Source organism: Lepidochelys olivacea (assembly GCF_965140295.1).
Source record: "Lepidochelys olivacea isolate rLepOli2 genome assembly, chromosome: 20".
Classification (NCBI taxonomy): domain Eukaryota; kingdom Metazoa; phylum Chordata; order Testudines; family Cheloniidae; genus Lepidochelys; species Lepidochelys olivacea.
The window spans coordinates 1,259,938-1,287,555 of record NC_140430.1 but is presented as its reverse complement, the minus strand read 5'-3'; the positions used below and the strand labels follow the sequence as shown (position 1 = coordinate 1,287,555).

The following is a 27,618-nucleotide window of genomic DNA, read 5'->3' as shown; positions in this document are numbered from 1 at the left end:
ACAGAGCAGAGAGGGTGCAGCACCTTGTGATGAGGCCCTGGGGCACGAGGGCAGGGAGCTGCAGCCCGTTCCCCGGCACATGACAGAGCCCACCCCCGTCAGCTCCTCAGGGGCTGGGCCACGCCGGGCTGGCCAAGCACAATGCACCAGGAGACGGCTGCGGCCAAGCCACGTTTATAAATATTATTTAAAAAACCCTTTAATTCCCAGAGTACGAGCGGCCCAAAGGGGCTACGCCCCCCAGCAACACCACTGAACCCGGCTGCCGGCCCAGGGGTCCCGGCCACACAGCAGCACGCGCCCCCGTGGGAGTCCCGGGCGCCCACCATCCTTGGCGCCAGGGGCATCCATGGAACCCCGGCCGAGGCGCGAGAGCCAGCTCCGAGCCGCCTTCACCCTCTGCAGCCCAGGGCCCCGCCCTCCAAAGCGCAGCTGTCCCGGGCCGGTCCTCTGAGCGCCGAGGGGCTGGCCAAGCGGAGGGGGTCACGGCAGCGCCGGGTCCTCGGGCGCGGAGGGATCCACAGGGACGGGGGGAAGGAGTCCTGGGCGCAGCGGGGGCCCCCCCCGCTCTCTCAGACGCCCCCAGTCCTGGGGAAGAGCGGCAGCCCCTCGCCCGCCCCAAGCTGTCCAGAGCCTCGGCCCAGGCTGGGCAGGGGGCGGCGGGGGCCCCAGGGGCCCCAGCACAGCGAGTCCCGCAGACCTGGCTACGGATCGTTGTCCAGCTGCTGCAGCAGCGTCCGACGCCGCTTCTCCAGCTCGCCCTCGCTCGGCTCGCTGTCCGACGTGTCCCAGACGCTCTGCGTGGGGGCGGGGAGAGATCAGGGGGCAGCCTGCCTGCCCCGCAGCCGGCCCCCCCGCCCCCCCGCCTGCCCCGCAGCCGGCGTCCCATCCCTGCCTGCCCCACAACCTGCCCCACAGCCGGCGTCCCTGCCCCCCTGCCTGCCCCACAGCCGGCGTCCCGTCCCTGCCTGCCCCACAACCTGCCCCACAGCCGGCGTCCCTGCCCCCCTACCTGCCCCACAGCTGGCGTCCCTGCCCCCTGCCTGCCCCACAACCTGCCCCACAGCCGGCGTCCCTGACCCCTACCTGCCCCACAGGCGGCGTCCCTGACCCCTACCTGCCCTGCAGCCGCCATCCTGGCCCCCATCTGCCTCTAGACCCTCTTACCCCGACACGTCATCTGATGCTGTCCCCTGCCCCCAAAGCCAGCACTTCCACCTCCCCTGCCCCCCACTTACCTTCTCCCTCTTGAAGCTGCGTTGGGGGGAGCGCCGTCGCCCCTCCGGCTCCTTCCCCTTCCCGCCTTTCTCCTTCCCTCGCTCGCTCTCGCTCTGGGGGCTGTTCTGTAACACAGGGCAGGGGCTCAGGGTGGGGGGCGAAGCGGAGACTGGCTGGGCCGTGGGGGGCATGGGGATTCCACCAGCGCCCTCCCCGCCTGCGCTGCACTCACCGATTTGTGCCTCTTCTTCTTGCTTTTCTTCTTCTGCTTTCTGGACTTGCGGGAGCTGAGATCTGTGGGCAGAGGGGGCGTCAGGCAGGCGCGGCCAAGGGGCACCAGAGCGCGGGGCCCAGCCGTGCCCGGGTGCCATGGGGCAGGGCACGGGCCCAGTCCCTCCCCCTGCCCAGGGCAGCCCCAGCTCCCACCTGAGTCAGGGGAGGAGGAGAGCTCCGAGCCGGACTCCGAGTGATTCCGCTTCTTCCTCTTCTGGGCCCGCTGGTGATGGGGCTCCAGCTCCGACTCTGAGCCCTGGTGGGGAGGGGAGGGGGGTTAACATGACCCAGGCTGGCCCCCCTCACCCCAACCAACCCCTCTGAGCAGGGCCCCAGGGCCCCCCCAGGCCCTAAATCCCCTGCTCTCCCCCACCCATCCACCAGCACCAATGGGCATCCGCACCTCTCAGGGCTCCAGGCCCAGCTCCTCCCTGGGGATATCTGGGCTGCAGCCCTGGCACCCCTCCCTCTCCCTCAGGGCTGGCTCTGGGTGACCCCAGCACACACAAGCCCAGGCCTTGCCCTGCTTCCAGCTGCCCGGCCCCGCCGTCCTGGCCCCAGGTCTCACCGACTGCGAGCGCTTCCGATGGTGCTTCCTGACTCTCTTGGTGTGTTTCTTGGCCTTGGCATGGTAGTGCTGGCACTCGTTCTGTGGGGCACAGACCCACAGCCTGTCAGCTCCCAGCCCCACAGGCCCCGCCCGGCATGGCCCCATGGGGCAGGGGTCACTCAGGGCACAGCGAGGTGGAAAGGAGACAGCGGGTAGCCCAAGAGCTGCCATCCCTTCCACATGGGACCCAGAGCCCCCTGGGGCACAGCCCCACCCCCTCCACACAGGGCCCCAGAGCCCCTCCCCCTGTCCCGGGCCACAGCCCCACCTCCTCCACACGGCCCCGGACCCTTTTGCCAGCCAGAGCATGGCCCTGTGGCCTCGCACCCAGCTGGGGCCAGGCCCTGCCCCCTCCTCACCTCCACCACCTGGAGGAACTCCCTGAAGAGCCGGATCCGCTCCGACTCCAGCGTGATCTGCTCGAAGGCCAGGTCACTGACAAAGCGCTCCCGCACCTGCCAAGACAGGGAGCTGGGGGACAGCCCGGCCCTCCCCTGTGGCAAAGCACACGGCACGGCCACCCCCTGCCCCACGGCACGGCCACCCCTGCCCCACGGCATGGCACGGCCACCCCCCTGCCCACGGCACAGCCTCAAGGCACGGCCACCCCCTGCCCTGGGGGCCAGATCACACAGCATGGCGGGGGCTCCAGGCTGTCACCGGGCTCTTTGGTGACTCCTTCAATCTCTAACCTCAGCCATGGAGCCAAAGAATTGGCACGAAGCTCCCTGTGTCCACTGGGGGGGGAGGAGGAGCCATGCACAGTAGATGGGGACAGCTCACACCAGCACTGCCCTGCAGGACAGCCTGGGGGGGTGACAGCAGGGTGAGGGGCTCTGCCTGGGGGGGTGATGCCGGGGTGAGGAGGGGCTAGAGCCAGGGAGTGACGCCGGGGTGAGGGGCCGGCCTGGCGAATGACGCCGGGCTGAGGGGCCGGCCTGGCGAATGAGGCCGGGGTGAGGGGCTGGAGCCAGGGGGCGACGCTGGGGTGAGGGGCTGGCCTGGCGAATGACGCCGGGGTGAGGGGCCGGCCTGGCGAATGAGGCCGGGGTGAGGGGCTGGAGCCAGGGGGCGACGCTGGGGTGAAGGGCTGGCCTGGCGAGTGATGTTGCCCGGGGTCCAGGCGATGGAGGGGATCGGGTCCCCCCATACCTCGTCCCAGGAGGAGCCGGGCTCCAGGGGCGGGGCCGCCTGCTTCAGCATGCTCTTGAAGGCTGCTTCCCGGCGGCGCAGCTTGCGCACTTCTTCCTTCTCCCGCTCCCGCTCCCGCGCCTCAGCCTTCTCCAGCAGCTGTGGGGCAGAAACCAAGGGGTTAACGCCACAGGGTGGGGGCCAGGCCCAGCTCAGCCCCACCCCGCCCTGCCCCGCCCCACATACGCTGTTAAAGGTGAGCTTGATGTTGCCTGCGTCCAGCGTGGCCGCCCTCTTGTCAAAGCTGATCACGTGGGCGAAGTCCTCGAAGGTCGTGTTCACCTCCACGCCGAAGCCGCGATCCTGCCAGGACAGAGGCAGGGGTCACCCATGTCCCATCCCTGTCCCCAGGGCCAGCAGTGGCTGTGCCCAGAACAGGGCTGTGCCCAGAACAGAACAGGGGGAGTCCCCGTCCCCCTGCACATACAGTGTGGTACATAGAGTTTGCTTCTCCCTAGCCCTGAAATGCAGCCATCTCTGGGGTGGGGCATGGCAGCTGTTTAGGACAGGATGCAAAGAACAGGTCCACATCCTCTGCAAAGCATGGGAGTTTTAGAGAGACGATGAAATGAGCAGAGCTGGACTGTGGCCCGGATGCCTGGGTTAGCTCTCCCCAACCTATGGCTGGGGGCACTGGCTTCACACTTCAGCCGCAAGGTGTAACGCACCTGCAGAGAGGACAGGAGCCTGGCAGGCTGGGCACGTGAGGCCGGGCAGAGGGGCCGTGCCAGTCCAAGGCCCCCTCCACACAGCAGGACAATCAGGGGCTGGGGAAGCTGGTCAGACAGGACCCCACACCCCACGGGCAGAGGCAGCTGCATGCCCTCACCTTTAAGATGTCCTTGATGATCTTCTTCTCGTCATGGAAACGAGCCTTGAGATCCTCCACGTAGAATTTAAACAAGTCCAGGGGGGTGGAGCCTGAGCAGAGGGGGCGGCATTACAGGCCCTGCCAGGACACCCAGCATGGCACCAGGATGGGGGGCTGCCGGGCTCCAGAGAAGCCCCCAGCACACTATGCTCCTTAATTAACATCCCGCCTCAGCAGGCAGGTCATTGCACAGGGCAGTCACATCACGAGTGGGCAACAGAACCCAGGACTCCTGGTTCCCAGCCCCTGCTCTAACCACTAGACACGACTCCCCTCCCAGAGCAGGGCACAGAACCCAGGAGTCCTGGCTCCCAGCCCCCCCTCTTACAGCTAGTCTATTCTCCAGTCCCCTCACTAAGCACTTGATGTGGCCTCACTGAACACTGTCAAATGAGGCCCGGGCAGCTCACTAAGCCCCAGCAGGGCCGTGCAGGAAGGGGACCCGGCCGGGCGGGGATTGGAACCCAGGGACGCCTGGTGCTCAGACCCCTCAGCTCTGCTTCGGCATCACAGCCTCTGCCCCTCGGGCGAGTCCCTTCTCTGCTCTGCGCTTTCCCGGCTGTCATGGGGGGGAGGGGCAACGCTACCCATCCCCCAGGAACCCACCCCACTGGGCCCCCCCGGCTCTACCCGGGAGCAGGAGCTCCACCTCTTTTGGGCTCCTGCTGCAGTCACGGCTGGTCCTTTAACACGCGCCCCCCGGGGCTCCGGACCAGGCTCCGGCTCTCCCCCATGGTCCCTCGCCCCCCGCCCCCCGCGGCCACACCGCTCCTTACCAGGCTGGCCCAGCATGTTGGCAAAGCGGGTGTCGGCACTGAGCGCCGGGTACAGCTCCATCCAGGTGGACATGGAGTGCAGCTGCCCCTTGTCATGCAGCTCATCCAGAAAGGCCTGGGCAAGAAGCAGCCTGTTATTCTACGATAGAGCGAGAGAGAACTTGGAGATCAGCCCCTCCCCCGAGCACACCTGAGCCCCGCCCCCCGTGGCCCCTCCAAACAGCAGGGGGAGCGGCATGGATCACACGACCCCTCTGCACTGTGAAACAGAACATCAGGACTGTCAGAGTGGGTCAGACCCAAGGTCCATCTAGCCCAGTCTCCTGTGTGCAGACAGCGGCCAGTGCCAGGGGCCCCCGAGGGAATGAACAGAACAGGGAATCACCAAGTGATCCATCCCCGTCGCCCATTCCCAGCTCTGGCAGACGGAGGCCACCATCCCTGCCCAGCCTGGCTAATAGCCATTGATGGACCTAGCCTCCATGAACTTATCTAGGTCTTTTTAGAATCCTGTTGACTGCGTTTTGTGAAGAGATACTTCCTTTGGTTCGTTTTAAACCTGCTGCCTATTAATGTCATATGGTTACCCCCAGTTCTCGTGTAATGAGTAGGAGTAAATACCACTTTACTCCCCGCTAGTCATGGTTTTACAGACCTCTAGCATATCCCCACTTAGTTGTCTCTTTTCCAAGCTGAAAAGTCGCAGTCTTATTAATCTCTCCTCATATGGCAGCCCTATTCATACCTCTAATCATTTTTGCTGCCCTTTTCGGAACCTCTTCCAATTCCAGTTCTCTCTGTGGAGAGCCAGGCCATGGAGAGAGAACGAGCACCGGGCCACGGCCCGTCTGCCCCGCCATGGAGAGAGAACGAGCACCGGGCCATGGCCCGTCTGCCCCGCCATGGAGAGAGAACGAGCACCGGGCCACGGCCCAGCCACGCCGTCACCCGTGATCGTGGCCCAAACGCAGAGCCAACCGCAGCATCAGCTGGTGACAAGCTGGGTGGCTTTGCCTTAGGAAAGGGTCTTAAGTAGCTGCTGCCCCCTGCTGGGCACTCCCTGGATGGCCAGTCCAGGGCGCCCAGGCTGGGGTACCAGCTGGATCCTCCCAGACGCTCTCCTGCAGAGAAGGTCGCTCTGCCCGAAGGGGGATTTTAGCTGCCCGCGGCAGGGGGTTCCTGGCGGATGGTTATCTGTGGGCAGCAGGGCTGGGTCACGGAAGGAATGTGGCGAACGAGGACAGGAGTAGAGAGGGAGGCTGGGACTCAGGAGACCTGGGTTCTAGTCCTGCTCTGTCTCCGGCTGCCTTGGGGACCTCGGGCGAGGTGCTGGGTGGGCTCCAAGCGCTGCAGCCGGGCCTCTGTCGTGCTGCCGTGCAGACACTTGCCACAGCCAGGGCAGAGGGGGCTGGCGCCATCGTAAATCTGCCCCCTCGCGAGGCGGTAACTAGGTCGAGGGACGAGTTCTCCAGCTGGCCTAGCACTGCCTGCCCCAGGGGGTCAGTCGGCCTTACTAAGTCTCTCAGGGCAGGCATTTTCCACTGCCCTGAGCCATGCAGCTAGGTCGTACTACGCTGTACGTACAGACCTGAAGGGTAGACGGGTCTGGGCTACAAAGCTCCTGGAGCCCCTCCCTGGGCCCCTGCTCTGACCCTGCTGCCCGCACGCAGGCGGCCAGGTGCTCTGCGCACTGCAGGGCGCCCCCTGGCGGCCACCTGGGGAACAAGCTCTAAGGGCCCCTTAGACCTTCCCTTAGTGCCCCGGGAGCTGGGTCAATGTTGTTCACTCGGGCACAGGAAGGGGAAGGGACTGATCTGCCTCCAGCTGCAGCCACAGTCCCAAACTCCCTCTGACTTCCAAGCTTCAGCACTGAGCCCTGAGCAACCCACCCAGCCTGGGGTGGAGCCAGGAACAGAACCCAGGCGCCCTGGCTCCCTGCAGCACAGAACAGTCGCATTCTGCTCTCCTGTCCAGGCTCCTGAGCCCATGGCCCTCGCAGACAGAGCCAGGTGGCGGGGAAGGAGGACGGGAAGGGGAGACGCTGCCCAAACCAGAACTGCTGGAACAGGAGGAGGCATTCCAGTAACCAGGGGTCAACCACCGAGCTCTTTAAACCCTGCTGATGTGCAATGACCTGTCCTGCTCTGGACATGGAAGGGGTTCGGCTAATAGTGACCAGACACCGAGCTCTCTCCAGATACACCCTCCTCCCAGCCCAGCACCCTGTCCCCCTGCCAGGCCATCCGTGCTTCTGCTGAGTCCTTGATGTCCCCCAAAGTGGCAGGCAGCTTCCAGCTACACCTACAGGCCGCCTTGCTCTGCTGAGCCCAGGCCCAGAGCCCTCACCCACCGCTAGGGCATCCCCACCTCTTCCAGACCTCAGGGCACAGATACCTGGAAGGCTTCTCTGTTCTTGCGGTGCTGGCGTCTCTCACGCAGCCTTGTCTTCTCCTTTTCCTCCTCCTCCTCCTTCTCCAGCGTGCGGATGTGCTCCTCGAAGCAGATCAGTGCATCCTCCTTGTCCATGTCTGCAAGAGGCGCAGGGGGGTTGAGCGGGGAGAGATGGCACTAGGTCGGGTAGGGCAGGAAGGAGCTGGGCTAGCATGGGACCATGGAGGGGGAGTTGGTGGGATACAATAACAACCCTTTGTCCCTCGTCTAGAGGGATGTCCCATGGTTACAGAGCAGGGGCTGGGAGCAAGGCCTCTGGTTCTACCCCTGGCTCTGGAAGGGGAGGGGGACCCAGTGGGTTAGGGTGGGGTGCTGGGGCCAGGATTCCTGGGTTCTACCCCTGGCCCAAGAGGGAGAGGGGCCCACTGAGTTACAACAGGCAGCTCTGGTGGCCAAGACTCCTGGGGTCTACCCCAGCTCTGGGTGGGCAATGAAGTCTGGTGGGTTAGAGCGGGAAGGCTGGGCACCAGGACTCCTGGGTTATACTGCTGGCTTTGGAAGGGGAGGGGGTCCAGGGGGTTAGAGTAGGAGAGACCCAGGACACCTGAGTTCTACCCAGGCTCTGGGTGGGCAGTGAGGTCTGGTGGGTTAGAGCAAAGGGCGGAGGAGGCTGGGCACCAGGACTCCTGGGTTCTATCAGTGTTGCTGAGAGGGGGGCAGATGGTGTAATGGTTAGACAATGGGGACCAGAAGTCTTGACTCTCAATCCCCTTGGAATGTACCATCTTGGGGAGACAGGACGGGTCCTTCGAAAACATCTATTGAAAGGGGCCCCTGAGCCTAGAGAGATAAGTGCAACCAGAAGGCACCTTCCTGGGAGAAAGGGTGTGGCTGGCCTGTACCATTTATCTTGGGGTGGGGGAGGCATGGGGCTGCCCTCACTCTGCAGGTCCTGGTCCTCGGCGAAGGTGGGGTTGTCCATCAGGTACTGCTGGGCCTCGGACCAGGTGGTCTGGAAGCTGACGTTGCTCATGCTGTCCAGGATGTTCTTCAGGGCCTGGATGTTCCGCTTCCGCAGCTGCTTGGCGTGTTCCTGCGCGGAGGAGACGGGCCGCGTCAGACGCCCCCGTCGCAGGGACCCAGCCTGGGACACGCGGCCTCCCGCCCGCCCGCTGCAAGGGCCCCGCCCGGCCGGCCTCCCGCCCGCCCGCTGCAAGGGCCCCGCCCGCCCGCTGCAAGGGCCCCGCCCGGCCTCCCGCCCACCCGCTGCAAGGGCCCCGCCCGCTGCAAGGGCCCCGCCCGGCCTCCCGCCCGCCCGCTGCAAGGGCCCCGCACGGCCTCCCGCCCGCCCGCCCGCCTCCTGCAAGGGCCCCGCACGGCCTCCCACCCACCCGCTGCAAGGGCCCCGCACGGCCTCCCACCCGCCCGCTGCAAGGGCCCTGCACGGCCTCCCGCCCGCCCGCTGCAAGGGCCCCGCACGGCCGGCCTCCCGCCCGCCCGCTGCAAGGGCCCCGCCCGGCCTCCCGCCCGCCCGTTGCAAGGGCCCCGCCCGGCCTCCCACCCGCCCGCTGCAAGGGCCCCGCTCGCTGCAAGGGCCCCGCATGGCCTCCCGCCCGCCCGCCTCCTGCAAGGGCCCCGCACGGCCTCCCACCCACCCGCTGCAAGGGCCCCGCACGGCCTCCCTCCCACCCGCCCGCTGCAAGGGCCCTGCACGGCCTCCCGCCCGCCCGCTGCAAGGGCCCTGCACGGCCTCCCGCCCGCCCGCTGCAAGGGCCCCGCACGGCCGGCCTCCCGCCCGCCCGCCCGCTGCAAGGGCCCCGCCCAGCCTACCGCCCGCCCGCTGCAAGGGCCCCGCACGGCCTCCCGCCCGCCCGCCTGCTGCAAGGGCCCCGCACGGCCTCCCGCCCGCCCGCCCGCTGCAAGGGCCCCGCACGGTCTCCCGCCTGCCCGCTGCAAGGGCCCCGCACAGCCTCCCTCCCGCCTGCTACAACGGCCCCGCACGGCCTCCCGCCTGCCCGCTGCAAGGGCCCCGCACGGCCGGCCTCCCGCCCGCTGCAAGGGCCCCGCACGGCCGGCCTCCCTCCCGCTGCAAGGGCCCCGCAAGGCCGGCCTCCCGCCCGCTGCAAGGGCCCAGCCCGGCCCGCCTCCCTTCTGTTGCAAGGGCCCCGCACGGCCGGCCTCCCGCCCGCTGCAAGGGCACCGCATGGCCGGCCTCCCTCCCTCCCGCCCGCTGCAAGGGCCCCGCACGGCCTCCCGCCCGCCCGCCCGCTGCAAGGGCCTCACACGGCCGGCCTCCCGCCCGCCCGCTGCAAGGGCCCCGCACGGCCTCCCGCCCGCCCGCTGCAAGGGCCTCGCACAGCCGGCCTCCCTCCCTCCCGCCCGCTGCAAGGGCCTCGCACGGCCGGCCTCCCGCCCGCCCGCTGCAAGGGCCCCGCACGGCCTCCCGCCCGCCCGCTGCAAGGGCCCCGCACGGCCGGCCTCCCGCCCGCCCGCTGCAAGGGCCCCGCACGGCCTCCCGCCCGCCCACCCGCTGCAAGGGCCTCGCACGGCCAGCCTCCCACCCGCATGCTGCAAGGGCCCCGCACGGCCTCCCGCCCGCCCGCTGCAAGGGCCTCGCACGGCCGGCCTCCCTCCCTCCCGCCCGCTGCAAGGGCCTCGCACGGCCGGCCTCCCGCCCGCCCGCTGCAAGGGCCCCGCACGGCCGGCCTCCCTGCCGCCCGCCCGCTGCAAGGGCCCCGCACGGCCGGCCGGCCTCCCTCCCGCCCGCTGTAAGGGCCCCGCACGGCCGGCCTCCCGCCCGCCCGCCCGCTGCAAGGGCCCCACACGGCCTCCCGCCTGCCCGCCCGCCCGCTGCAAGGGCCCCGCACGGCCTCCCGTCCGCCCGCTGCAAGGGCCCCGCACGGCCGGCCTCCCTCCCGCCTGCCCGCCCGCTGCAAGGGTCCCGCACGGCCGGCCTCCCTCCCACCCACCCGCTGCAAGGGCCCCGCACGGCCTCCCGCCCGCCCGCTGCAAGGGCCCCGCACGGCCGGCCTCCCTCCTGATGCAAGGGCCCCGCACGGCCGGCCTCCCTCCCGCCCGCTGCAAGGGACTCACATGGCTGGCCTCCCTCCCACCCGCCCGCCCGCTGCAAGGGCCCCGCACGGCCTCCCGTCCACCCGCTTCAAGGGCCCCGCACGGCCGGCCTCCCTCCCGCCCGCCCGCCCGCTGCAAGGGCACCGCTTGGCCGGCCTCCCGCCCGCTGCAAGGGCCCCGCACGGCCAGCCTCCCTCCCGCTGCAAGGGCCCCGCACGGCCGGCCTCCCTGCCGCCCGCCCGCTGCAAGGGCCCCGCACGGCCGGCCTCCCGTCCGCCCGCCCGCTGCAAGGGCCCCGCACGGCCGGCCTCCCGCCCGCCCGCCCGCCCGCTGCAAGGGCCCCGCACGGCCGGCCTCCCGCCCGCTGCAAGGGCCCCGCACGGCCGGCCTCCCGCCTGCTACAACGGCCCCGCACAGCCGGCCTCCCTCCCGCTGCAAGGGCCCCGCACGGCCGGCCACCCGCCCGCTGCAAGGGCCCCGCACGGCTGGCCGGCCTCCCTCCCGCCCGCCCGCTGCAAGGGCCCCGCACGGCTGGCCGGCCTCCCTCCCACTCGCCCGCTGCAAGGGCCCCGCATGGCTGGCCAGCCTCCCTCCCGGCCGCTGCAAGGGCCCCGCACGGCCTCCCGTTCGCCCACTGCAAGGGCCCCGCACGGACTCCCGCCCGCCCGCCCGCTGCAAGGGCCCCGCACGGCCTCCCGCCCACCCGCCCGCCAGCTGCAAGGGCCCCGCACGGCCTCCCGTCCGCCCGCTGCAAGGGCCCCGCACGGCCGGCCTCCCTCCTGATGCAAGGGCCCCGCACGGCCGGCCTCCCTCCCGCCCGCCCGCTGCAAGGGCCTCACATGGCTGGCCTCCCTCCCACCCGCCCGCCCGCTGCAAGGGCCCCGCACGGCCTCCCGTCCGCCCGCTGCAAGGGCCCCGCACGGCCGGCCTCCCTCCCGCCCGCCCGCTGCAAGGGCACCGCTTGGCCGGCCTCCCGCCCGCTGCAAGGGCCCCGCACGGCCAGCCTCCCTCCCGCTGCAAGGGCCCCGCACGGCCGGCCTCCCTGCCGCCCGCCCGCTGCAAGGGCCCCGCACGGCCGGCCTCCCGCCCGCCCGCCCGCTGCAAGGGCCCCGCACGGCCGGCCTCCCGCCCGCCCGCCCGCTGCAAGGGCCCCGCACGGCCGGCCTCCCGCCTGCTACAACGGCCCCGCACGGCCGGCCTCCCTCCCGCTGCAAGGGCCCCGCACGGCCGGCCGGCCTCCCTCCCGCCCGCCCGCTGCAAGGGCCCCGCACGGCCAGCCTCCCACCCGCATGCTGCAAGGGCCCCGCACGGCCTCCCGCCCGCCCGCTGCAAGGGCCTCGCACGGCCGGCCTCCCTCCCTCCCGCCCGCTGCAAGGGCCCCGCACGGCCTCCCGCCCGCCCGCTGCAAGGGCCCCGCACGGCCTCCCGCCCGCCCGCTGCAAGGGCCTCGCACGGCCGGCCTCCCGCCCGCCCGCTGCAAGGGCCCCGCACGGCCGGCCTCCCTGCCGCCCGCCCGCTGCAAGGGCCCCGCACGGCCGGCCGGCCTCCCTCCCGCCCGCTGCAAGGGCCCTGCACGGCCGGCCTCCCGCCCGCCCGCCCGCTGCAAGGGCCCCGCACGGCCTCCCGCCTGCCCGCCCGCCCGCTGCAAGGGCCCCGCACGGCCTCCCGTCCGCCCGCTGCAAGGGCCCCGCACGGCCGGCCTCCCTCCCGCCCGCCCGCTGCAAGGGCCTCACATGGCTGGCCTCCCTCCCGCCTGCCCGCCCGCTGCAAGGGTCCCGCACGGCCGGCCTCCCTCCCACCCACCCGCTGCAAGGGCCCCGCACGGCCTCCCGCCCGCCCGCTGCAAGGGCCCCGCACGGCCGGCCTCCCGTCCGCCCGCCCGCTGCAAGGGCCCCGCACGGCCGGCCTCCCGCCCGCCCGCCCGCCCGCTGCAAGGGCCCCGCACGGCCGGCCTCCCGCCCGCTGCAAGGGCCCCGCACGGCCGGCCTCCCGCCTGCTACAACGGCCCCGCACAGCCGGCCTCCCTCCCGCTGCAAGGGCCCCGCACGGCCGGCCACCCGCCCGCTGCAAGGGCCCCGCACGGCTGGCCGGCCTCCCTCCCACTCGCCCGCTGCAAGGGCCCCGCATGGCTGGCCAGCCTCCCTCCCGGCCGCTGCAAGGGCCCCGCACGGCCTCCCGTTCGCCCACTGCAAGGGCCCCGCACGGACTCCCGCCCGCCCGCCCGCTGCAAGGGCCCCGCACGGCCTCCCGCCCACCCGCCCGCCCGCTGCAAGGGCCCCGCACGGCCTCCCGTCCGCCCGCTGCAAGGGCCCCGCACGGCCGGCCTCCCTCCTGATGCAAGGGCCCCGCACGGCCGGCCTCCCTCCCGCCCGCCCGCTGCAAGGGCCTCACATGGCTGGCCTCCCTCCCACCCGCCCGCCCGCTGCAAGGGCCCCGCACGGCCTCCCGTCCGCCCGCTGCAAGGGCCCCGCACGGCCGGCCTCCCTCCCGCCCGCCCGCTGCAAGGGCACCGCTTGGCCGGCCTCCCGCCCGCTGCAAGGGCCCCGCACGGCCAGCCTCCCTCCCGCTGCAAGGGCCCCGCACGGCCGGCCTCCCTGCCGCCCGCCCGCTGCAAGGGCCCCGCACGGCCGGCCTCCCGCCCGCCCGCCCGCTGCAAGGGCCCCGCACGGCCGGCCTCCCGCCCGCCCGCCCGCTGCAAGGGCCCCGCACGGCCGGCCTCCCGCCCGCTGCAAGGGCCCCGCACGGCCGGCCTCCCGCCTGCTACAACGGCCCCGCACGGCCGGCCTCCCTCCCGCTGCAAGGGCCCCGCACGGCCGGCCGGCCTCCCTCCCGCCCGCCCGCTGCAAGGGCCCCGCATGGCTGGCCAGCCTCCCTCCCTCTCGCCCGCTGCAAGGGCCCCGCATGGCTGGCCAGCCTCCCTCCCGCCCGCTGCAAGGGCCCCGCACGGCTGGCCGGCCTCCCTCCCGCCCGCCCGCTGCAAGGGCCCCGCACGGCTGGCCGGCCTCCCTCCCTCTCGCCCGCTGCAAGGGCCCCGCATGGCTGGCCAGCCTCCCTCCCGGCCGCTGCAAGGGCCCCGCACGGCCTCCCGTTCGCCCGCTGCAAGGGCCCCGCACGGACTCCCGCCCGCCCGCCCGCTGCAAGGGCCCCGCACGGCCTCCCGCCCGCTGCAAGGGCCCCGCACGGCCTCCCGCCCGCCCGCTGCAAGGGCCCCGCACGGCCGGCCTCCCTCCTGATGCAAGGGCCCCGCACGGCCGGCCTCCCGCCCGCCCGCTGCAAGGGCCTCGCACGGCCGGCCTCCCTCCCGCCCGCCCGCTGCAAGGGCCCCGCACGGCCGGCCTCCCTCCCGCCCGCCCGCCCGCTGCAAGGGCCCCGCACGGCCGGCCTCCCGCCCGCTACAACGGCCCCACCGGCCTCCCCCGCAGCAGCAGCTACAGCAGTGCAAGCCAATAGCGCCGGTGGCCATGGCCCCCTCCCCCAGTGGGCGACGCTCCCCCTGAGCTGGGCTGGGTCAGCCAGCAGCACTGCTGTCATCATGCAGGCCCGCGGCAGGCCGGCCCTGGGGGGCCACAAGGTGCTGAAAATGCGATTACAGCCGAAAGCAAAGGAAATCTCACTCCCCCTCCAGTGCGCTGTCCCCTTCGAAGCAGGACCCGCCCCCCCCATCCATCGCACAGGCTGAGCGCCAGCAGCTCCACAGTAAATGTAGGGGGTGGGGAACGTTTTGACGTGGAATAAGGGGTTCTTGACCTGAAGAGACTGAGAAACGCTGGCCAGCTGCATAAGCCGGGCCAGAGAATCACGCCCTAGGACCCCTCATCCAGCCCAGAGCTAGGGGCTGAGCCACAACATCCCATTTACAGACTCCCGAGTGACCCCCCACGCCTGGGTGAGTTGTTCAATGGTTAATCCCCCAGCCTGTCAAAAAATTGTTCCCTGTTTCTAGTCTGCCCCAGCCCCTGGGTCTCGTTCTGCCTTCGAAGGAGCCCAGAGCTCTCAGACAGCTCCCCAGGTACGTTCCTACAGAGAGCAAGTCGCTGCTTAGCCGTCTCTGGGATACACTAAGCTGACTGAGGGTCTTGGCTCTCTCACTGTCAGGCAAGTTTTCCACATCTCTTCTTGTGACTCTTCTCTGAGCCCTTCCCCACTTGTCAGCCCTCGCTGGGAGGCGCAGACACAGTATCCAGTCTCACCAGTGCTGCATAGAGAGGTGACACCATCTCCCTTCGTCTTCTTGCTCAGACATCCACCCATCGCTTCGCCCTCTCAGCCACAGCATGCTCCTGCTCAGCCGCTGCCCACACGGACCCTGTCCCTTTGGGAGTCACGGCTTGCCAGGAGGCAGTGCCCTGTCCTCCCTCCCGGCTCCTAGAGATGTGACCTTTGGCTGTGCCAAACCACTGGACATGCCCAGGTTACAACGCAGCCAATTACTCAGTTGAATCACTATGTCCTTCTCCGCCCACTCGGCCGTCAGCTGTGAACGTTTCCTGTATAGATTTTATACACTCTTTGTCAGATGGCTGACAAAGCCACTGCAAATGGCTTGGCTCGTGGGGGGATGATGAGGATTCCGTTTACACTGGTGCCTGGGGATCGAGTCGCAAGCCAGATTAGACGCCAATCAGTATGTGCCACATGGGTTTTGTTCAGCATTCGTTTTTAATCAGGATGGAGCGTGATGGCCGGGCGCGCAGCACCAATGCCAGGCAGGGTCACATGGGCCCCGACACTGTTATGGGACAGTCTGGTCTCTGTGCTGACGCCAGGCAGGGGTCACACCGGCCCTGACACCGGCCTGGGACAGCCTGGGCTCCATGCCGACGCCAGGCAGGGTCACACCGGCCTGTCACCGGCCTGGGACAGCGTGGGCTCCGTGCCGACACCAGGCAGGGTCACACCGGCCTTGACACCGGCCTGGGACAGCCTGGGCTCCATGCCGACGCCAGGCAGGGTCACACTGGCCTGTCACCGTTCTGGAGCGTGACAGCCGAGTGCTCTGCACTGACACCAGGCAGGGTCACACCGGCCCTGACACCGGCCTGGGACAGCGTGGGCTCCATGCCGACGCCAGGCAGGGTCACACCGGCCCGTCACCGTTCTGGAGCGTGACAGCCGAGTGCTCTGTGCTGACGCCGGGCAGGGTCACACCGGCCTGTCACCGTTCTGGAGTGTGACAGCCGAGTGCTCTGTGCCGACGCCAGGCAGGGTCACACCGGCCCGTCACCGTTCTGGAGTGTGACAGCCGAGTGCTCTGTGCCGACGCCAGGCAGGGTCACACCGGCCTTGACACCGGCCTGGGACAGCGTGGGCTCCATGCCGACGGCAGGCAGGGTCACACCGGCCCGTCACCGTTCTGGAGTGTGACAGCCGAGTGCTCTGTGCCGACGCCAGGCAGGGTCACACCGGCCCGTCACCGTTCTGGAGTGTGACAGCCGAGTGCTCTGCACTGACGCCAGGCAGGGTCACACCGGCCTTGACACCGGCCTGGGACAGCGTGGGCTCCATGCCGACACCAGGCAGGGTCACACCGGCCTGTCACTGTTCTGGAGCATGACAGCCCAGTGCTCTGCGCTGACGCCAGGCAGGGTCACACCGGCCTTGACACCGGCCTGGGACAGCGTGGGCTCCATGCCGACGGCAGGCAGGGTCACACCGGCCCGTCACCGTTCTGGAGTGTGACAGCCGAGTGCTCTGTGCCGACGCCAGGCAGGGTCACACCGGCCCGTCACCGTTCTGGAGTGTGACAGCCGAGTGCTCTGCACTGACGCCAGGCAGGGTCACACCGGCCTTGACACCGGCCTGGGACAGCGTGGGCTCCATGCCGACACCAGGCAGGGTCACACCGGCCTGTCACTGTTCTGGAGCATGACAGCCCAGTGCTCTGCGCTGACGCCAGGCAGGGTCACACCGGCCTTGACACCGGCCTGGGACAGCGTGGGCTCCATGCCGACGGCAGGCAGGGTCACACCGGCCCGTCACCGTTCTGGAGTGTGACAGCCGAGTGCTCTGTGCCGACGCCAGGCAGGGTCACACCGGCCCGTCACCGTTCTGGAGTGTGACAGCCGAGTGCTCTGTGCTGACACCGGGCAGGGTCACACCGGCCTTGACACCGGCCTGGGACAGCGTGGGCTCCATGCCGACGCCAGGCAGGGTCACACCGGCCCGTCACCGTTCTGGAGTGTGACAGCCGAGTGCTCTGTGCTGACACCGGGCAGGGTCACACCGGCCTGTCACCGTTCTGGAGCGTGACAGCCGAGTGCTCTGCACTGACGCCAGGCAGGGTCACACCGGCCTTGACACCAGCCTGGGACAGCGTGGGCTCCATGCCGACGCCAGGCAGGGTCACACCGGCCCGTCACCGTTCTGGAGCGTGACAGCCGAGTGCTCTGCGCTGACGCCAGGCAGGGTCACATCGGCCCATCACTGCTCTGTGCCATAGCTGGGACCCGCCGTTACCTTCTCCTTCTTGGCCAGGAAGAAGAGCACGTCATCGTAGATCTCCTTGCGGTCGCGCTCGGGGACCACAGCCCAAACCTCCTGCTCCCCGAACATCTGCTCAGCTTTCCTGGGAAGGGAACGGCCAGGGTGGGTAGTTACTGGGCCTGGCTCTCACTGCGCACCCAGGCCCGGTGAGGACACGCAGTGAAACGCTTCTCCCCATGGGGACAGAGCCAGAGCGCAACCAGCGGGACAGGGCGTGGCCCAGCTCCTGCGGCTTCAGGGGCAGAGGCGACGGAGACGCCTGGAAGGACTGACGCAGTTGGTGATTTCTGACGTTAGCAGGGGCTCCTCCAGCTGCTTTGAAACTGCCCTTCTGGGCTGGGGAGATGCCCCAGGGCTTCCCCACCACCCCGAAGATTGCTTCCCTCAGTCATCTCCGGAACAGCTTCCCTGGCGAGAGCCCAGCCCTGCTGGGCCCCCCCAGCCAGTGACACTCACCTCCCCCATGCCTTCTAACTGGGGACCCCTGAACCTGCTCTCAGCCCCACTCCCTTCCTCCCTGCCCGCGTGCTAGCCACAGACCCTGCAGAACAGCCCACAGCGGACTCGCACATGTCAACTGCCAGGGAAGGGTGGTCTGTGGCTAAAGCAAGGGGCGCCAGGACTCCTGGATTCTCTCCCCGGCAGCACGAGGGGAGTGGGGTCTCGTGGGTTAGAGCAGGGGGGCTGGGAACCAGGACTCCTGGGTTCTTTCCCTGGCTTGGCGAGGGGAGGCACACAGGGGTTGGTTGGATTGTGAATATTAATAGCTGTCTGTGTGCGTGCTGCCCTAACCTTCCACCTGCTCTGGGATCCTCCATCCAGCATCCCAAGGCCAGGTCCCATAAACACAGGGGTCCCCCTCAACAGGCCGTTCTCCCCGCACAGCCGCCCAGCCGCCCTGCCCGGCCCCTCTCCCCCCCGGCGCCCGCCCACACCTGTAGCGGGTAATGGAGCTCATCCGCTCGTGCTGCTCCAGGAAACGCTGCAGCTCCTCCTTGGCCTCCTTGGCCCTCAGCCGAGCCTCCTCCTTCTCCTCCTTCTCCCGCTGGGCCTTGTAGGCATTGAACGCCTGCTTCTTCTCGCTCAGCTTGGGCAGGGCACTGGGCACACACCGGACGGGCTGGGCTGGGTTAGAGGCCCTCACTGGCTGCTGTGGAGGGGCCAGCATCGAGGGCAGAAACGGGGGTGCTGTGGCGAGTGGGCGCTGGCTGGGGAGGGGGCTCCTGGGTACTACAGTCCCGGCCTCTCCCAGGGGGCGCTGTGGGGAGCGGGGTGGGAGCGCTGGCTGGGGCGGGTACTCCCTGCAGGGGACTGCATTTCTCTAAGCACCCAGCGTGGAAGGGGGGAGGTGCCGGTGGCGGGGCTGGTTCCTACCTGTACCGTGGATCGTCCACAATCATCTTCATGGCCAGCTCCCACGACGTGTTGGAGGGGACGCCCTGACACCAAACGCTGGGACTCAGCTGGGACCGTGCCAGCCCCAGCCCCTGCAAACAGGCCCCCGGCCCTGGCCAGCCCCAGCCCCAGCCCCCGCCCCCTGCAAACAGGCCCCTGGCCCTGGCCAGCCCCAGCCTCCTGGCCAGCCCCAGCCCCCCACAAACAGGCCCCTGGCCCTGTCCAGCCCCAGCCCCCCACAAACAGGCCCCCTGCCCTGGCCAGCCCCCCGCCCTGGCTCCCTGCTCTGGTACCTTGTCCTTCAGCAGCTCCTTAAAGGCCAGCTTGGCCTCATCCTTAGTGCTCCAGCTGCAGGCGCACCTCTCCCTGGCCCCCCCGTCCTCCTCCTCCCGCCGGCCGGGGTCACCACTGTGCCGGGGATACAAACACACTGGGGTCACGGCATGAAACACCGGGGGCCATACACCAGGGAGCCACAGGCAGAGTGGAAGAGGGGCACAGGCAGGGCTGGAGGGGGGCATCCCGCTTGGCTCAGCAACACTCAGGGGGTGGAGGAGGGAGGGCTATGGGGCATGAGGTCAGGATAGAGAAACAGGGTCCTGGTGGGGGGGTGTGGATCTGGGCAGAATTGCCCTCAGGGGAAGGGCCAGGGGCCCCGTCGCTCCCCGACGGGGGGATCCCGGGGGAAGGCCCGGGGGCCCCGTCGCTCCCCGACAGGATCATCTCTCCCAGCCTGCGTCTGTTGTCTCCGTTCCACACTCTGGAGCAGGGCCTGACACCACGGGGCCCAGCTCCTGCCCAGGGTATCCCCGGCGAGCTGGGCGTGCCCGGCGCTCAGGTGGGCCTGCACATGGTTACCAGCCCTGCTGGTGCCAACTGGCTCCTGTGCGCAGTGTCCGAGGAGAGCAAACGCCCCCGATATGTGGGGGGGGTCCCTGCTTGTAGCCCCCCAGCCTAGGTCGCCGTCACCTGCTGGTCACTTCCTCCTGCTGCAGGGCCACTTCCTCTGGGCCTTCGACCACACTCCCCAGCACAGACGTCTCCTGCTCCTCTCCACCCGGGGCCTCCGTGTCCGTGGTGGCGGCTGAGGACAGGCTGGGGCTAGAGGCGCCTGACGGCGTCTCCTGATGCTTCCTGGAAGAGCAGAGAAGGCCGGAGCCTGGGTCTAGCGAGACACAGAGGCCCACGCAGGGTCCTGAGGGCCAGTCCCCTGGGCTCATGGCTCAGTGGGGCCCAACACCCATGAGGGGCAGGGTGGCCCCTGTAGGCTCCATGCCAGGGGTGTGGTCTCTGCTCTGCCCTCCCCACATCACCCCAGCAAGGGAGGTACCTGCCCTCAAAACCCATGGCCTTCTGGAGGGTACCCCCCTCTCTGGCCCTAGCGGGCCCCGTTTCTGAGTGCACCCCCAGCCCCCGTTCCTGAGGGCCCTGCTCCTCTGGCCCCTAGGGGGTGTTCCTGAGGGCTCTTGCCCCCAAGGGTCCCCGTTCCTGAGGGCCCTGGCCCCCTCTGGCCCCCGGGGGTGCCGGCGCCCTGCTCTTACCGCCCTGGGTCAGAGCTAATGGGTCCAAGCCCCAGGGGCAGACGCCAGCCACTCACCCAGCCTCCTCCTCCTCGATGAGCGCTGCAAGGAGGGAAACAAAGAGCCCGGCCGTTACTCGGTGCCCGGTGGGTGGCGCCCGGTGGCCAACATGGGGACGTGTCACTGTGAGGAGCTCTGCCTCTGTGCCCGGCGGGTGCAGAGAGTTAAAGCTGCTCCCGGGACAAAGCAGGCCTGAGGTCTGGGGCACGTGGCTGGTCCGACTGGCCAGCTAAGGATTAGTTGCAACCAACCTGCCTTGACACAGGATCTGTCCAGGCACCGGGAGCCCCAGGGGCTGAGCCTAATGCCAGAAGCTTGGCAGGGCCGTGGCGGCTCAGCAGGGCGAGTGCCTGAGAGGTGCCGGAGGCTGGGCCAAGCGCTGGGCTCCGAGACACAGGCTCCCCCAGGACCAAGAGACAGGAGCAGAGTGAGAATGGCAGATCCACAGCAGCCAGCTGGTGGAGCCTGGCACTGGCCAGCCTCAACTTCAGCTTCTCCTCTGCCTCCCCGTGCCACACCCAGGACACGGGGGCTATGCCCTGCTGGCTAACAACCCCCTGTTCTGAACGGGTCCCCAAGATCTCAGAGCAGGAGTCTAGTGAGATGGGACTCCTGGGCAGAGCTCAGGGGAGGCGCGGGAGGGCTGGAGCCCGGAAGCCCAGGCGCAGACGCCTGCCCTCATGGCAGGGATGATCACTGGGGGGTCTGGGACCACTCACAGGCTGGGGCACAGAGACCCAGGGGGCACTGGCTGCACCCCCAGCCCGGCCCACATGGGGATTACCCTGCAGCCCAGACAGGAGCATCAGCCTGGGGCACGGGGGAGTCTGCCTATGCTCCCAAGGGTGTGGTTGCCCTGGTCCCCAGCTCCCTGGGCTCCTACCCCCTTTACCCTCCAGCTCGTCCAGGTCCCGGGGCTTGGTCCAGCGCGACTCCTTGCTCTGGGAGTTGTAGTAGTAAGACTTGCCCGTGTCCGACTTGTACTCCCTCCAGGGACACTGGGACAGCAGCAGCTGCGGAGGGAGAGAGCAGGGCACCTTGAGCCACAGGGCCGATGCCAATGGAGGGCTATGGGGAGGAAACTGACCAGTGGTTCTAATGGATGCAGGACTCCTGGGTTCTATGCCAGCCCGGGGAGGGGAGCAGGCCACTGGCTCACAAGAGCTGAGGTCTAAATCCTCATGTTATATTCTGTCCCCCTAATCTACTCCTGGCCACACACGCACATTTCCAGCTGCTCTCTAGCACTGCTGTGCAGCTGTCACTCAGCTGCTGCGCCCCACCCCAGAGGTGGCTGCATCTCAGGGCTGGGTGAAGGGCTCTGAAGGAACTCACCTCTGCTTTGGACTTCAGCGCGTCTGGCTTCTCCCAGGTGGACTGCTTGGAGTTGTGGTTGTAGTAGTAAATGCGCCCATCAGGGGCCCTGTGCTCACTCCATGGGGGCTTCTGGGCACCACAAGCAAGAGCAGGGTCAGGTCCAACCAGCCCCGACCCCCAGTCCTCCTCCCAGCTGCCCTCCCAAGGCCACACAGCTCAGCAGGGACCCTGCCCCCCAGGGCCGTGCAGCCCACCAGGGCCCCTGCCCCGGCCTCCTCCCTGTACAGCACTGGGCCTGATCCTGCTCCCACCGCAACCAGCAGCAAAACTCCAGATGACGCCAGTCGGGTCAGGATTGGGCCTGCCGAGCCACGCTCCGGGGTGGTGGAAATGCTGGGGTAACTCACCCCACTGGAGCAAGGGGCGGGGGGCGACACGCCGCGACCTGCGGCGCGCAGTGGGGTGTGGCGCCCCCTGGTGGCAGGATCAGGCCCTTGGTAGATGGACGGGGCTTGTTTGGCTTTTCCTGGCTGTTGTCTCCAGTTCCTCCCGCAGGGGTTAAACTGGGATCTGGCTGGGAGCACACACACCAGGGGCACCGGAACGGGGGGGAGGAGGGCAGGAGGCCAGGGCCCCCACTGTTAGGGTGCTTCTGCCGCTTTTGACACACACCCCAGCCACGAGGGCCGTGTCACTGGCCAGCGACCCCCCCAGAGCCACCAGGAAGGGACGGGACACAGTACCTTGCGGGGGACATCCTGCGCGGGGGAGCCGCTGCCCATCAGGCTCTGCTGGACGGGGGGCACCATGGGATTCGGGAGCTAATGGGCACAAGAGTGACAAGAATCAACTCCGGAGCTCTGCGAGTGCCCCTCAATCCTGACCACAGCCCCCTGCTAGCCCAGCCCTGAGCTCCCCCCAGCTCTGCCGGTGCCCCTGAATCCCGACCCGCAGCCCCCTGCTATTCACGGGGGTTAAGAGGCTGGTATGAATGCTCCTTAGGGATGGGGGGAGCCTGTACGGCAGCTTGGCTGAGCATTGATGCGGGGGAGGCTACTCACCGTAGGAGCTGGCTGGGCCGGAGTAGCTGGAAAACAAGAACTGTATGTTACTGGGATGGTTGGGGGTGGGGGGGCTGTCAGGTGCTGCTGTCAGAGTGGGGGTTACAGATCCCTAAGAGAGACTAGCAGGGCTGGGCACCCTGCATTATGCACAGGATCAGGCCCCCCTCAGGATCGGGCATGACTCCCAGGTGCTCCCCTGGGATGCAGAAATATTTCACCCTCCTCCCTGAGCCTCCAGACAGCTCCCCCCTCCCCTGCTAGGATGGACCGGCCATCAGCTCCCCCATGGACCACCCCCCTGCGATGGACCCTGGGACTCACCGCCAATTGGGTCTGTCCCAGGAGCCGCCTGCCAAAAGAGAAATGGGGCCGTGAGCCTGGGGGCTGCGGCTCGGACCCAACCCATCACCAGACTCCCCCACCCAGGGCCCCCTGAATCCCTCTGCAAACGACCCCAGGGAGCTCAGAGCCAGCCCCGCCTGCGACGGGGAAACTGAGTCATGAGGCCAGCCACTGAGTGATCCAATGCTGCAGTGAGCAAGTCAGTAGCAGAACTAGAAAAAGAACCCAGGAGTCCTGGCCCCCCCGCCCTCACCCGAGGGTGGCATTTCATTTTAATGCTGAGCTCTTTTCTGGAAACAAGTATTGGCAGTGGGGCCCCCGTGGAGAGGGGCAGGACCCGGGCATTGAGACCCCTCTACGTTCCACCCTCAAGTCAGCCTGGGCAGCCTCTGCCGCTGGGCCTGTCTGGAGAGCCTGGGCATGGCTGGCTGGAAAAGGGGAAGGTTCCAGGGATGCTCACCACTCCAGGAACAGGACCAGCTGGCACCCCCGGCATCAGCATCCCTGGCATCATGGGAGGCACCATGGGTGGCATCTAGGGGACAGAAAAGTGGCATGGCAGCCTGGCACATCAGCCGGCAGGCACAGGGCCAATGGAGCTGGGGAAATGGCCGGACCCTCTGGCTCAGAACCCCACCCTGTGATCCCCACCAGTGTCAATGGAACACTGGCAGCGTGGCTCCGATCACAGGATCAGGGCCACAGGGACATGGGGCCACAGAACCTACATCCACATGGGGCTTTTCCCAACATCTTTATCATCGAGGTTTAACAGGAAACTTTTGGCTGCAGAGAGCCCCTGGCCCAGCCAGCCCTCGCCAGAGCCCGGCCCCCTCCCCCGAGTTACACTGCTCAGCCACTTTCCCCACTTCCCCCAGCCTGGGAGAGGGACTGACCTGCAGCCGTAGGCCCATGAGACCAGTGCTGGGATAGAACCCAGGAGTCCTGGCTCCCAGCCTCCCCCGCTCTACCCCAGCAGACCCCATTTCCCTCCCAGACCTAGGAGTCCTGGCTCCCAATCCCCCCTCCCCGCAACCAACTGGCCCCTGCTTCCCAGACGATGAGTCCCACGTGTGCGATGCCATGGTCCTGCACTGACATTCCACCTGGAGCGGAGGCTCCAGGGGGGCCCTGGGCTCAGACAGAGAGACGAAGGGAGTGCCTTTACCTGTCCTATGGGTGGGGGCCCTGCCATGGGGGGGAGCAGAGGCGGCATCATGCCGGGGGGCATGGGGGGCATCGCTGGCGGTCTCTGCCCGATAGGAGGGAGTCCCAGGGGGGGGAAAGGAGGGGGGATTCCAGGAGGAGGCATCTAGGAACAAGAAGAGATACAGGCTGCATGTTGCTGCTCAGCCCGGCCCCAGGGCAGCCCCCTGCTGAAGGGACTGGCCCTGGCCAGCCAGGGACCCCCCCACACTCTGCGCGGCCCCCACAGCAGCCACTGGCACAGCTCACTCAGGGTGCCTCCGTGTCACCACCGCAGCACGTCCGCACGGGGGCTTCGCACCCCGGCAGCTCCCCTCGCCCGCGAAGGCAGCACGAGCTGCCCCGTCTGAGCTAACGCAGAGCAACGAGTGTGCGCACGCACGCACGCTCACACACGTGTGCACCCCCATACCCGCATGCGCCCCACCCCCACCCACATGTTCATGCACACGCACACACACGCAAACACACACACGTGTGCACCCCCATACCCGCATGCGCCCCACCCCCACCCACGTGTTCGTGCACACGCACACACACACGCAAACACACACACGTGTGCAACCCCATACCCGCATGCGCCCCACCCCCACCCACGTGTTCGTGCACACGCACACGCGCACACACACCAACACACACACGTGTGCACCCCCATACCCTCATGCGCCCCACCCCCACCCACGTGTTCGTGCACACGCGCACACACACACACACACGTGCACCCCCATACCCGCATGCGCCCCCGCCCCCACCCCCACCCACGTGGTCGTGCACACCCCCCCACACACGCAAACACACACACGTGTGCACCCCCATACCCGCATGCGCCCCACCCCCACCCACGTGGTCGTGCACACGCACACACACCAACACACACACGTGCGCACATGTGTACACATACACGTGCACACGCTCACACACGCACGCAGCCAGCGTACTGCACTTTGCACAGTCATCCCACCCGGCCAGGCCAGCCATTCCTTCCCCCTTTGCGCTGCGCTCTGGGACGGGTGGGTCATGCTGGTTTGGCGACTAAGCGGCGCCAGGCACAGGTAACTCACAAAGGGTGGAGGCATCATCGGGGGGGCAGCGGGATACGGGGCCGGCTGCCCTGCAGGGCCGCTGCTGGAGTCCTGAGCCGACTGTCAACAGCAAGAGAGAACAGTAAATGCAGGAAACAGCTGGTAAGGAAGGATGGTCTTGTGCTGAGAGCAGGAGAGGCTGGGAGTCAGGACTCCTGGGTTCCATGCCCAGCCCTGCCTGGAGTGCTGTGCAGTATCTTACATAGGGGGTCCTCATGCAGACACTAAATCGTATCTTATTTTAACTAAAATAGACACCAGAAAACAAGTGAAGCAAAGGACAGGGAAGCACAGACTAAAGAGAAGCTGCATCTTCCCTGAGATGGATTGACAGAGGCTGTGTATGGGGATGGATGGATAGACAGACAGGAGATGAGTATGGGGATGGATAGATGGATAAAGGTTGCATAGGGGATGGATGGAGGGTGCCTATGGGGATGGATGGAGGGTGCATATGTGATAGATGGGTAGATAATGTGTATGGGGATAGATGCATAGAGGGTGCAAATGGGGATGGATGGATAGAGGGTGCATATGGAATAGACAGTGTGTATGGGGATGCATGGATGGACGGATGGACAGGGGGTGTGTATGGGGATTAGTAGATGGATTGATGGAGTATGTGTACGGGGATGGATGGATGCAGGGTGTGTATGGGTTAGATGGATAGTGTGTATGGGGATGGATGGCTGGATGGATGGAGGGAAGAAGCGTATGGGGATAGGTAGATGGCTGGATAGAGGGTGCGTATGGGGATGGATAGAGGCTGCGTATGGAATAGATGGACAGAAGGTGTGTATGGGATAGATGGATGGAGGGTGCATATGGGGACGGATCAATCTTTATTTTCAGAACACCGCGCTCCCCAGCAGAATGCAGAGCCCGGTCCGCGGCTCCCTGGGCTGAGGATGATCCAGGCCAGTAGCAGTGCTGACGGACCCTGTGTGTAACGAGTTGGGTGTCTCAGCTCTCACTGGGCAGGTGTCATATCATGACCCCTCTCCCCTTGGCCACAAATGGCTGCTCACCCACCTGCTGTGGGCTGCCCCACTGGAGAGGCCCACGGATGAGTGGGCTGCTCCTTCTGGGCATGGGTGGGGGAGCCTGGGGCCAGGCTGAGGGCTGCTGGATGGGGCCTGGCGGGGGACCCCGGGGCAGGCTGAGGCCCGGTGGGGCGGGGGACCCCGGGGCAGGCTGAGGCCCGGTGGGGCGGGGCCTGGCGGGTGGGGCTGGCTGTCCATGATTCATTTGGAGGACATTGGCTGCCCTTTGCCCAGCGCCGGGCACGGCCCCGTGCTGCCAGCCCCTGCAGCACATATGCCCCCGCCAGGGGTCACTGGCTGGGTGGGGGAGGGGGCCTGGAGGCGTGTGTGTGGAGGGGGCGGGGGGGTCTGTATCAAGGCAGGGGGATAACCCTGCCCCCCCTTTTACCTCCCCGCCCCCCAGCCTGGCAGGCACAGACCCAGGGGCAGCGTGTGGGGCCCACTGCTCCTGCGCAGGGAGAAGCCCCAGTCCCGGGGCACCCCCCAGCTGCCAGCCCCGGGAGGGCTCAGCCTGTGCGTGGGGGGGTGGCTGTGCTGGAGAGGAGCTGAGCCCATGCGGGGGGGGGCAGTACCGGGGGGGGGCTCAGGTGGGGGGGGCATTTCCCGGGGCTGGGGCCGGGCGTGGGGGTCAGTGCTGGGGGCAGGGAGGGCTCGGGGCGGGACAATTCCCGCGGGGGGGGCAGTGCTGGGGGCGGGGCAGTTCCCCCCGGGGGGGGCTCGGGCCGGGCGGGGGGGCAGTGCTGGGGGCGGGGCAGTTCCCCCCGGGGGGGGCTCGGGCCGGGCGGGGGGGGCAGTGCTGGGGGCGGGGCAGTTCCCGCGGGGGGGGGGGCTCGGGCCAGGCGGGGGGGGCAGTGGTGGGGGCGGGGAGGGCTGGGGGCGGGACAATTCCCGCGGGAGGGGGCAGTGCTGGGGGCGGGGCAGTTCCCCCCGGGGGGGGCTCGGGCCGGGCGGGGGGGCAGTGCTGGGGGCGGGGAGGGCTCGGGGCGGGACAATTCCCGCGGGGGGGGGCAGTGCTGGGGGCGGGACAGTTCCCGCGGGGGGGGCAGTGCTGGGGGCGGGGCAGTTCCCGCGGGGGGGGGAGCTCGGGCCGGGCGGGGGGGGCAGTGCTGGGGGCGGGGCAGTTCCCGCGGGGGGGGGGGCTCGGGCCGGGCGGGGGGGGCAGTGCTGGGGGCGGGGCAGTTCCCGCGGGGGGGGGGGCTCGGGCCGGGCGTGGGGGGCAGTGCTGGGGGCGGGGCAGTTCCCGGGGGGGGGCTCGGACCGGGCGGGGGGGGCAGTGCTGGGGGCGGGGCAGTTCCCGCGGGGGGGGGCTCGGGCCGGGCGGGGGGGCAGTGCTGGGGGCGGGGCAGTTCCCGCGGGGGGGGCTCGGGCCGGGCGGGGGGGGGCAGTTCCCGGGGGCGGGGCAGTTCCCGCGGGGGGGGCAGTGCTGGGGGCGGGGCAGTTCCCGGGGGGGGGGCAGTGCTGGGGGCGGGGCAGTTCCCGCGGGGGGGGCAGTGCTGGGGGCGGGGCAGTTCCCGGGGGGGGGCAGTGCTGGGGGCGGGGCAGTTCCCGCGGGGGGGGCTCGGGCCGGGCGGGGGGGGCAGTGCTGGGGGCGGGGCAGTTCCCGCGGGGGGGGCTCGGGCCGGGCGGGGGGGTCGTTCCCGGGGGGCGGGGGGGCCGGGGCACAAAGCGGGACGTTACCATGCCGGAGCCGCTGTCAGCTGGGCC

General features: G+C 69.0%; 1 protein-coding gene across 4 annotated transcripts; it reads right to left on the bottom strand.

Annotated features, from left to right (window-relative positions):
• Positions 1-181: 181 nt before the first annotated feature.
• PRPF40B (pre-mRNA processing factor 40 homolog B) lies at positions 182-27,618 on the bottom strand. Of its 4 annotated transcripts, none has more exons than XM_084610134.1 (27): positions 27,592-27,618; positions 24,851-24,931; positions 23,752-23,895; positions 23,044-23,118; positions 22,563-22,590; positions 22,239-22,264; positions 21,921-21,998; positions 21,196-21,306; positions 20,744-20,873; positions 19,878-19,902; positions 19,250-19,414; positions 18,574-18,688; positions 18,260-18,324; positions 17,821-17,985; positions 16,859-16,967; positions 8,273-8,423; positions 7,334-7,467; positions 4,940-5,078; positions 4,122-4,213; positions 3,479-3,595; positions 3,254-3,391; positions 2,461-2,556; positions 2,060-2,140; positions 1,645-1,747; positions 1,451-1,512; positions 1,239-1,343; positions 182-797 (listed from the first exon to the last, which is right to left on the bottom strand). In XM_084610134.1, exons 1-27 carry the CDS (start codon positions 27,592-27,594, stop codon positions 705-707), a joined length of 2,631 nt encoding a protein of 876 aa, XP_084466260.1. In that variant the 5' UTR covers positions 27,595-27,618; the 3' UTR covers positions 182-704. The 4 variants fall into 4 exon arrangements, with proteins under 4 accessions (XP_084466260.1, XP_084466262.1, XP_084466261.1 ...); XM_084610136.1 differs by having other exon boundaries at positions 4,940-5,054; XM_084610135.1 differs by having other exon boundaries at positions 20,753-20,873.